This window comes from Electrophorus electricus, chromosome 3 (assembly GCF_013358815.1).
Source record: "Electrophorus electricus isolate fEleEle1 chromosome 3, fEleEle1.pri, whole genome shotgun sequence".
Taxonomy (NCBI): domain Eukaryota; kingdom Metazoa; phylum Chordata; class Actinopteri; order Gymnotiformes; family Gymnotidae; genus Electrophorus; species Electrophorus electricus.
Window position 1 is genome coordinate 18012500 of NC_049537.1, and position 10818 is coordinate 18023317.

Sequence of the window (10818 nt, forward strand, 5' to 3'; positions counted from 1 at the left end):
GATTAGAAACATGAGATGAGAACAACAACTGGTTGTCCAAAGTTATGCCCAGACTACGGGCAGCTTCGGATAGTGATACCAGGGAGTTCTCAAAGGAAACAGTAAGGTCATGGTAAGGGTTAGGAGTACCTGGGATGAACAGAAGCTCAGTTTTACTGGGGTTGAGCTTCAAGTGGTGGGCTGTCATCCATGACACGATGTCAGTCAAGCATGCAGAGATATGTCTGGAGACCTGCTTGTCAGAGGGTGGAAAAGAAAGAAATAATTGAGTGTCATCAGCATAGCAGTGGTAGGAGACACCATGAAAAGATATTACATCACCAAGAGAACGAGTATACAAAGAGAAGAGAAAGGGGCCCAATACTGAGCCTTGTGGAACACTAGTGGAGAGTCTACATGGTTTGGATGTGGATCCTCTCCATGTCACCTGATAGGACCATCCATCCAGATAGGACTGAAACCATCTCCAAGCAGAGCCTGTCACACCAAGCCTGGAAAGAACAGAGAGAACAATGTTGTGGTTCACTCTGTCAAAGGCTGCTGAAAGGTCTAGAAGAATCAAAACAGATGACTGTTTGGCAGCTTTAGCGGCATGAAGTTTCTCAGTCACCACTATGAGGGCCGTTTGTGTAGAATGTGCCAACTGATTGGGATCATGCAGTTGCTTCTGGGTGAGAAAAAGAGACAATTGATTATAAACTGCTCGTTCAAGGGCTTTAGAGAGGAAAGAGAGAAGTGATACCGGTCTGTAGTTGGCAACGTTGGAGCTGTCAAGTGTGGCCTTCTTGAGGATTGGTACCACCCTGGCAGTTTTGAATGCAGTAGGCACGTATCCAGAAGATAAGGAGTTGTTGATGATGACAGAGATGAAAGGAAGCAGATCCCTTGCATGAGTGGTTGAGGGTGAGGTCAAATGCTGTCAATAGCAGAAGGATGCAGAAGGAATGCAGCTTGTCTGATGGAAGGTTGAAGTCACCAAGGAGAATGAGTGGATTTCCTTCAATGGGGAAATGACTCAGAAGGATGTCGAGCTCATCAATGAAGTGATCTAGGGAACCTGGAGGGCGGTAGATGACAATGATAAGAAGGGAAAGACACTGCAATGGCATGAAATTCAAAAGAGGAGATGGAAAGTGTAGAGAAGGAAAGTGGAGTGAAACGCCACTCTCAGGACATTAGTAAAGCTGTGCCACCACCCCTGCCAAGACGCCTCGGAGAATGCGTAAATGAAAAGGCAGAGGACAGGGCAGCCGGAGTCGCCGAGTTCTCAGGGGTGATCCATGTTTCTGTCAGAGCCAGGAAGTGTAGGGATGCTAATGCTGAGATGAAGTCAGCCTTCTGGACAGCAGATTGGCAGTTCCAGAGCCCTCCTGCCACCACGATATGTGATGGTGTGAAGCGTTGTGAGTCAGTGAGGTTGCTGAGATTGCGACATCTATGATTGTGTTGAGGAGATCTGTGGGATGTGTGGACAGGAATTGTGAAGCATATTTCAGATGCTTGATTTGTGGATGTATGAGATAAAGGATTGAGATAATATGAGAAGATACTTAGCTGAGTTTGTGAAGTCCTCTAGGTGAGAGTTTGTATGAGGACGGAATATTGAGAAGGTCTGAAATTGATAGTGTCACGATACGGCCCCTCCCTCCTCCTCAAACATCTGTGTGCATATGTGTGTGTGTTCATTAGTCTGCAGTGCCACACCCTCTCATGTCGCCCACCTGATCCTTGTTGTGTGTAATCGTCGAGTGTGCATATATATGTCTCGTGTGTCGTCATATGTTTGTCAGTGTTTGATGTACTATAGCATGTGTGCTAAGTATAGGTGTTTTGTGTTAATAAAACGTTTGTCTTAACGTGTCTCGTCCCCGCATCCTGCTTAAGCCTCGTTCCGTCACAGATAGGGTCTAATATCTTTAATAGCTAATAATCTTTGTCTGATTATTGAACATATGATAGATCTGAGTTGGAGGTATTCAAGAAACTTTACTTACAATGTCACGTGTGGTCTGAGTTAGATGTGAGGAGGCAGTTATTTGTTCCGAAAAAATGTTCTAAAATGCATAATACCTTTTTACAATTTATTTGTATGGATTTGGTATCTTTTTGGTTGTTGGAATGTCAGTGTTGTGCCATATGGGTATTTGTTGTGTGAATCTAGAGTTTGTGAGCTTCTGAAATTTTATACTATCATAAATAGGAGTGGTATTTGAGTGATGGACTAATAAAACATAAATCTATTTGCTTTTGTCGCTTAAAGATTGTCCTACTTCTCTCCATGATTCATTTGTCTGACTGGGTTTTATGCATTTGACTATGTACTGTAAATGATTAGCAAGAAAATATTGCCGAAAGTAAGGAGCTTCAAGCCCTCCCTGAATTTTAGATTTTTGTAATTTGATTCTAGATGGTTTTATTTTCCAGTAAAATTTGCAGATAATGGAGTCTAGTTTCAAGCCAGGAGGTGGTAGGCTGAATAGGAAAAATTCAAAATAAATAGTTACTTTTTGTAATAGTAGTCAATTAAATTAGACATTAAACAATTGAAATACAATTCAATTAGACAAATAGACATTGAAGGTTATTTATAGTTGTGAATAATTCAGTTTACTCAGCTCTGACAGCTGGATAGAGACTTTGATGGCCAAATATGTGATGTGATGAGTTCATAGGGGAATGGGGAGTGATCTGATCAAATCATTAGAATAACTGGAGATTCTGGAATACTTTTCAGTTGATTGAACAGTCTGCAAAACTGAGATTTTGCAGAAACAGTAATATATTGTGGGTTTCTGAATTGTGGGTCTCAATATTTTTGATATTTGTATTTTGTCATACAGTTGTATTTCGTCATACAGTTGCTGCTGATGGTATCTACAGAAAGAATAGAAATGGTGATGTTAAACATCCCTATGTAGCACCTCTGTGCAGCATGATATTTGGTGATATGAGTCAGTATAAGTTAGTCTTGACTGTGACCTTCGGTGTTTGTGTAAAGTTTTGTTCCAGTTTATAAATGATTCTCAGAACCCTAATTTATCCGATGTGATAATAATGCCCATTTGATTTTATTAAGGCATACTCTGTGTCTGCTCCTTCTGATTTGTGGAGAAAAGTGTATGGCATTAGTGCCTGGGTGTGTTTGATGAAGCCAGTAAACATATTTGCAGGTAAATAAAATGTTCCAACAGTTCCACTTCTGCTGAGAATTTTCCAAATTGGGCTTAGTATTTGGAACATTGAGTCAAACACAGCAAAATTGTCTTGCTACACATCTAATTAGATTATTTAAATAATTTCAGACTCATCCTAGTAATCCTCTTCACTTCTTGATTTAGATGGGTCAGATTATTAAGAGAATAAAGAATAAACTTAAAAAAAAACCTCTAAGACACCATGTTGATTATCAAATATATTTACTGTTAGGACTGATTATATTTATAAAATCAACCAGAGATTGATTTGTCATGCTACTAGAGCCCTCTGAAACTGGCAGACTTTCATGACTCCACACCCTGGTAAAAATCTGTACATTAGAGACAACCATACAGAGCAGCTACAATCAGTTACAATACCATAAAGTTGTGCATCAGAGATGACAATTTATTACCTAAACCCCAAGTTTTATTAGCCAGCCTTTACAGGCACAGCAGTCCTTAAAGATATCTTAGGGTAAAAGTTAAACATTAGTAATAAAAATAATCATGTAGGCATGTAATACTTGAAGAATATAGAAAGACATTTGACATATACCATATTTTTTATATTAACTTTTATATCAAAACATACATCAGAGACTGGAAAGAAATCACAAATGGAATACAGTACCATGGTGTTGCAGGTCGAGCATGAAATTAGTTATGAAGTGTTAAATTCAGTCATAAATACAGACCCCCCCCCCCCTTTTTTTTTAAATAATCTGAAAATAACATACCCAAGTTTGAATATTATCACCCATTATCACCAACCCATGAGTTAGGTTCAGGTGAGCTGTTTTTGCTTCCAGTTAAAAAATTTGTTTAGAAAGACATTTTGTGCCCTCTAGTGCATAAGGATGGAACTTCATGGGCCAAAGTAAACAAAAGCCCACAAATTATAATTATGATTACATGTCTGGCATTTACTATTGATTTATTTCTATTATCCACAACAACTTCACAAAGTATCCAAGTCATTATATCTCAAATATGAATCAAAGATATTTAAATTATGATCTAAAAAGATTTCAATTTTGTATACCATCCAAGCATATATTATAAACAAAGCATAACATCCAAAAGGTAATAAATTAACATCATTTAGATTAAAAATTAAAAGTATCTGATAAAATTAAAAAACAAAAGTTAAACAACAACAATAACACAAATGTCCACTGCTTCTGTAATCTAGCCTAAGAGGGATATGTAGTTGTCCATGACCCAGTAGACTGTGAATGTACACAAAGTTGCAAGCAAGCCCTTATGAACAGTACAGAACTGTTACCTGTGGGACAACATATGTGTTTTTAGATGCCCTGACTGGGTGAAGGCTCGATCACACACACTGCACTGGAATGGCCTCTGGCCTGTGTGAATCACATAGTGCCTCTTTAGTTTAGATGGAGCTTCAAAGCTTTTGAAACAAACTGCACACTGATAGGACTTCCTGAGTCTCTTTTCAGGACACTGGACTGGACATTTGTGTGTGTGTAGTTTCTTTAGTGTGGCAAAGCAGCAGCTGCAGACTGGACAGATAGGAAGGTCATTTGGAGGCTCTGTGATGTGTTTACCCGAACCTTCCTCAGCAGTTTCCTCTTTAGGCCCTCTGAGCCATGTTTGCTCTGGCTGGTCATAACTGAAGCCCACTCTGCCACAGTCAGAGTCTGCAGGAGATCTATTGGAACCGTCTTCAGGAACACAACAGTGGTTCCCCTGTGAATTCTTCCTCTCCAATCTTTGCTCATATTGACCAGGATCAATTGACTGGACCATTTCTTGTTCCAGACCATCCAACACTAGACTCATAGAGGTGTCTGCTTCATGTTTGAATGTGGGGTGAATAAATCTATCCCCTTGAACATTCGTTTCTGTCTTGATCTTGCTGTTTGCAGTATTTGAACTGGAAGCAATACATTCACTGCACTGATTACTTGCATCAAATTCTTGAGAACTGCACTCCTGATGATGAACTTGCTGTGTGTATGTGCAAGCACCAGACACAGTCCCACAAGCAGAAGAGACAGAATTCTGATGTTTCAACAAGTTACCTACGATCATAGTTCTGTCTTTTCTACTGTGGACCCACTGGTGACACTGTAGATGACTGAGCTGCTTGAATGACTTGTAACAAATCTGACATTCAAAAGGTCTGATCCCTGTGTGACTCAGCAGGTGTCGAGAAAGCTTTGAGGGAAAGTCAAACGTTTTCAGACAAAACATACACTGATTCTTATTTCTCTCTTTTTGTTTGGATGAGTTTTCAGACAAAAGCTCAGCAGAGGGAACTGTGTACTGTTCTCTACAGTCCCTTCTGACTTCTCCTGGAAAGCTGGTGGTCTCTGTATCTTGTGGACATGGCAGAGGTGTGGGAACTCCCTCTACAGTGTGGGAATGGGATATGTCATCATTTATCAGTGCTTGATCTTCACTGCTTTTCACAAACATACAGTCTGGATCAGCTTTCTGTGGAACTGTAAAGTTTTCTGAGTCTTGTGAGCAGTTATTTATCTCATTCAAAAGCTCTGATGTCATAGGGACAGCTGTAGCCTTCAAATTAGCAGTTCGTTTGTAAGTCCCTTGACACATTTTTCTTTTAAATGTGTGAACTTTCAGGTGGTTCTGTAAATGGCAAAGCTGTCTAAATGACTTACTACAGATTGTGCATGTGAATGGCTTCACTTCCATGTGAATTAGTGAATGTCTTAAGAGTTTGGAAGGGAAGTCAAATATTTTCATGCATGTTGTGCATTGGTGGCCACATTCTTTAGTTTGATTCGTTATGTCTGTGTGGTGAGAAGTTTCAAATGCAGAACAGGCCAAATTTTCACTGGGTATGGCTCTATATGGGAGAGGTGCAAGATCTCCTGGCATACATTTTGGAGGTGCTGTATAGCTGGCTGAACTATCAGCTATATCGTCTGTAGCATCTCCCTCTCTGCTGTCACATATAAAGGGCTCCTCACCACTCACAATGACCTCTGAGATACTTGGGATAGCATTGGAGTCTTGAAGGCCCTGTCTGTCTACTTTCTTCTGACTTAAAGTACAATTAAATATTCCTCTGCTTTCTCCTTTACATCTGTGAACCTTTAAGTGGGATCTCTGTGTGAACGCCCTGCAGCACACCAGGCATTTGAAGGGCCTTTGCCCTGTGTGGACCAGAATATGACGCCTGAGTTTCGATGGTGCACTAAAGCATTTTAAGCACACTGTGCAGCAGTGCCCTTGTTTGCTGTTGTCTCTGGTTCCTGTATACTTATAACCTGAACCCTGTCCTAAAACAGTTTTGTCATTTGTTCCAACAGGTGACAAATTAACACCCTTATTCATGGCAGCTGGGGCTGCTTTGAGCTTATCAACTGAGTTGACTTGCTTTGGTTGGTGGAGAGTCAAGTGTTTTGCTGATCTTAACTTTCTGCTGAGACTGTTGCATACAAAGTGTTTTAGCTTAGCCTTCGATGCCTGATTGGAACAGGTCTGTGTCTGACTGATGAATCTATGCAGCTGAAGTGAAGAAGTCCTTTTTTTCCTGGGAACAATGTGAACACTGTAATGTGCTTTCAGATGGGCCCGCTGCCTAAATGCACGGCAGCATAAAGAACACTGGAAGGGTCTCTGACCTGTGTGAATAAGACAGTGCCTTCTTAGTTTGGATGGGGCACTGAAGCACTTGAGGCACAGGGGGCATTCATGCACTATTTTACTTTTACTCAATTTTTCTATGACATTTAGATTGTTTAACTTCACCATTTCAGCATCTTTAGAAAATAACTCCACATTTGTGCCATTTTCTTTTGTTGGGGTCACTGCCGAATCATCCTCAAGAGCTTCATTTTCTTCAGACCACTGTCCCTTTAAAGGCTGCTGTGTACTCATGCTCGTACTGAGTATGAGTGGATGACCCTGATACTGAGAGATGCTACTGATATCAACATTCTCTGATTTACTTTTCACTTTGATTTTTCTCTGTGAAAAATGAGTCGTCATGTGAATTTTCAAATGGGTTAGCTGACGAAAAGCTTTGGTGCATAACTGACAGCCAAAAGGCCTCTGACTCGTATGAATCAGCATGTGCCGCCTAAGCTTTGAAGGTGCAGAAAACACTTTCATGCACACAGAACACTGGTGGGGTTTCGTCATTTTGTCCATCTTTGCCGGTGCTATGTTTTTGTAAGAACCACTCGTCATGCTCTCTGATTGCACATCATAACTGCAAATTATACTGGGCTGCTCCCGTTTTTCAATACTTAATCCAGGTTGGATGCGGTCTGGAGTTCTGTTTGACTCAGAACACTGGTCTTTCTCAGGGCAATCATTCTCTGCTTCGGCCATGTCAGTGAGCTCACTGTAATTCCATTGTACAAAGTCAGACATCTGCTTCTCTGCAATACGACCCTCAGCATAGTTTTGCTGCTGGGTATGAGGGCTCATTGAGAGGGAGTGTCCGTGATCTCTTACATGGTTCTCAACTGGCACTTGCTTCCATTCATTGTCACTCCGTGTCAACACAGCATTGTACCATATATTTTGTTCAACCAGGTTGTTCTCTGATATCTCAGTCTGATCTGAAATGGTCGCCTGCGGTCCAAGATGAAGGCCATAACTTCCCTCAGAGTTTATGCAGGTCACCTGGGAATCTTTTGAAGTATACAGTGAAGCATCTCTAAGCTTCATGTGACTCTCCAGGTGTCTCTTCAAATGAGTTGACTGTCGAAACGCCTTTCTACACACAGAACAAGTAAAGGGTCTCTGTCCAGAATGTGTTAGCTGATGTCGTCGAAGTTTTGAAACAAAATCAAACTGTTTCAAGCAAACTGAACGCTGGTGTGTCATATTCTCTTCAGATGTTGCATTGTGCATGCACAATCTTTCCCAGATCTTAAGAACCCTTTGAGTGTTGAGCTGAAAAAGAGAATTCACATGTTAATTAAATTAAGTTAAAACAGAGGTATTATGGCCAAGATAAAACATACATCTTAAGTCCTCGTACAGCAGATTCACAATAAACTGATTCACAATAAACTAAATCAACAGTTAAACTATAATATTTAACCTATAGTTAACTATCAAGAGATTAATAATTAACGACTGAAAATCAGTTGTATAGCTCTGTATTCTGTTTAATATAATAAGATGGTGAAAACCATTAGCTTCAGTGTTACCTCAGTTAAGAAATATTGGCAACCCTTTTTCTAGTCCTGACGTTGTAATGACTAAGTTAGCTAACGATTAGCTAGCTAGGTAGGTAGGTAAGTAAGTAGCTAGCTAGCAAACTGCTAATATTGTGTCACGTTTTGCGATAAACAGCAGCAAAAATATTTACGTCCACAATACATTGTTGTTACACTCCAACGATATTTCCATTACTTACAGCAATGACTTTGGTATGTGTAATAAAACTCCAAAATGTAATATTTCAACGAGACATCAACCGCACCGTTCCAAAACAATCCATTTTCCGTCTTTTAAATATGGACGGATGGAAACTGCTGTTGAATTAAACGTTCCTAGCCATCACAAACCTAACCAAGGATAGCATCCACATTTCATTCAAGTGAGTCATTAGTTGGTAACAAAAACATCCTATTTTTTGTTTTGCTTTGATATGCATAATCTGATTACCTCGCAACGCTCATGTGCTTCAATCAGAAATGTTTGTCAGAAAGTAAAAAAAGCCAACGGTATTTTGTCATTCTTCTTTTAAGTATCAAAATAATTTACATTTTTTTGCTGTTCTGATGTCAATTAAATATACTTTTAAAGCTAATTTTGTTAGAAACAGCTGGAAGAAATAAAATAAAATATTGTAAAATCTTATTTTGGTCCATGTAATGCTTTTCCATCACTTGAAATACCAGTTTTGACTGTGTCCTTGAACAGCAACCAGATGACCTAATATAAGTCCCACATGGTAAAGCAGATGATCACTATGGTAGAGACTTCACAGTATTTTACACCACTTTGGTATGTGAACATTACTTCTTCTTGATTTCCATATTAATCAATATAAGCCAGCAGACGATATTGACATAACAAAGATATTTGTTATGCTTGTTTATGATTAGGGCCACTTTAAGAAAAAAACAAAATACAGTTCCTTACCATTAAGAGTGGTCATACTAAATGCAGAAATATATGCTCTTTCCTGTAATCAACTTTTGCTTCAACAGTATGAGACGGGTTTATCCACTCATATCTGTGTGTTACAACAGGGTTTTAACAGAGATCACTCCAGTATTTCCACAGTGCCCATATACAATCAATTTTTTATTAAAGATCAAAAACTTGTCATTTGAACACAAGTCCATTACTCTATAAAATTATAGGCATCTGATGCTTGGCCAAATTTATGGGTCATCACTTTTTTTGCTCATGTCGGATTAAATTACCCATTATCCATCTTTTATAAGGAAAACTGGCCCCTTATTATTTGAAGCCAAACACAAGATATTTAAAGATTATTTAAAACAAATCTAGAAATTGCTAGAAAGCATCAGATGGTTATTTATTTTCACGGGGAAACCTTCACCCTCATGGTGTCGAGTATAAAGCTAGACTTGTTATTTGCAGTGCAGTAGAAGATGCAAGTGTTTTGTCAAATAAGTGATACTTTTGATTGAAGATCACATTTATTTATTGAAAAACAAGCTATTCACAGATAATTTTGATCATTATTTATTCAGAGTATTACAAAGTGAGGAAAAGAGCATAATAAAAATGTCTGAGTTTAGATTACATAAACCATTTTATAGCTTATACGATGTTTCTGATGAAAATTTGCACATTATACCTTCATTCAAAATGTTTGATTCAAATGCATTAATGACTGCAAGGGAGAAAAGATAAAAACATTTTTGAAAATTATTTTGTTTATTGGAATTCATTTTATTCATTAGCATTTTCACTGTACAGTAGATTTTGTTGTAGACAGTTTAGTCAGTGAAACTAATACTACTCATATAGTAAATAATTTAACTTAGAGGGTTAATTAATCACTGAACTTTTTGCTCTGCAGGAGAAGATGATTTGCCAAGTGGCTCCTGAGCGAATGTCGGAAGAGCGGCTAGTGTGCTGGCAGTGCAGGAAGACAGGACACCATGTCAGTTAATGCTGTGAACCAAGGCCAGTGGTGAAATAGAAGCGGGGCTGCTCAGCAAGGGGTGAGTAGCCGTGGGAGGGAACAACTTTCAGTTTGGATGCCACAGCTATAAAGATTGGCTGCTGCCACAGATTTTAGGTTGACTGCAGTGTAAGCTGAAAGAAGCTCACTGCCATCGTTGACACCAGTTGTCAGTGTGACTGCTACCAGGTGGTGCTCCCTCACACTGTGCACAGCACACCAGGTGACAGGGAAGCGACAGTGGTCCAACTAAAGTTCATCACCGACTTGGCAGCCAAGTTGACATGAGAAGGAGGAAGTGGCTTCTGATTATGATGGTGGTGGTGTGGGGTCTGAGTCAAATGCATGAGTTCTGGCTCCTGCCTATACAGGATGGGTGTATACTCTGCTTGGTTTTCTTGGTTAAGCTTGACCTTAATAAGGAAACGCTAGACTTAAAGAAGAGGCAAGTGAAGCTATCAGCAGCAAGGAGTGGAAGCAAGGATTCAGGGTCCCCTTTCA

General features: G+C 39.5%; 1 protein-coding gene across 1 annotated transcript; it reads right to left on the minus strand.

Annotated features, from left to right (window-relative positions):
- Positions 1-3436: 3436 nt before the first annotated feature.
- Positions 3437-8653, minus strand: znf770 (zinc finger protein 770). Its single transcript, XM_027000765.2, has 2 exons — positions 8569-8653; positions 3437-8099 (listed from the first exon to the last, which is right to left on the minus strand). Exon 2 carries the CDS (start codon positions 8055-8057, stop codon positions 4479-4481), a length of 3579 nt encoding a protein of 1192 aa, XP_026856566.2. The 5' UTR covers positions 8058-8099; positions 8569-8653; the 3' UTR covers positions 3437-4478.
- Between the last annotated feature and the right edge of the window lie 2165 nt (positions 8654-10818).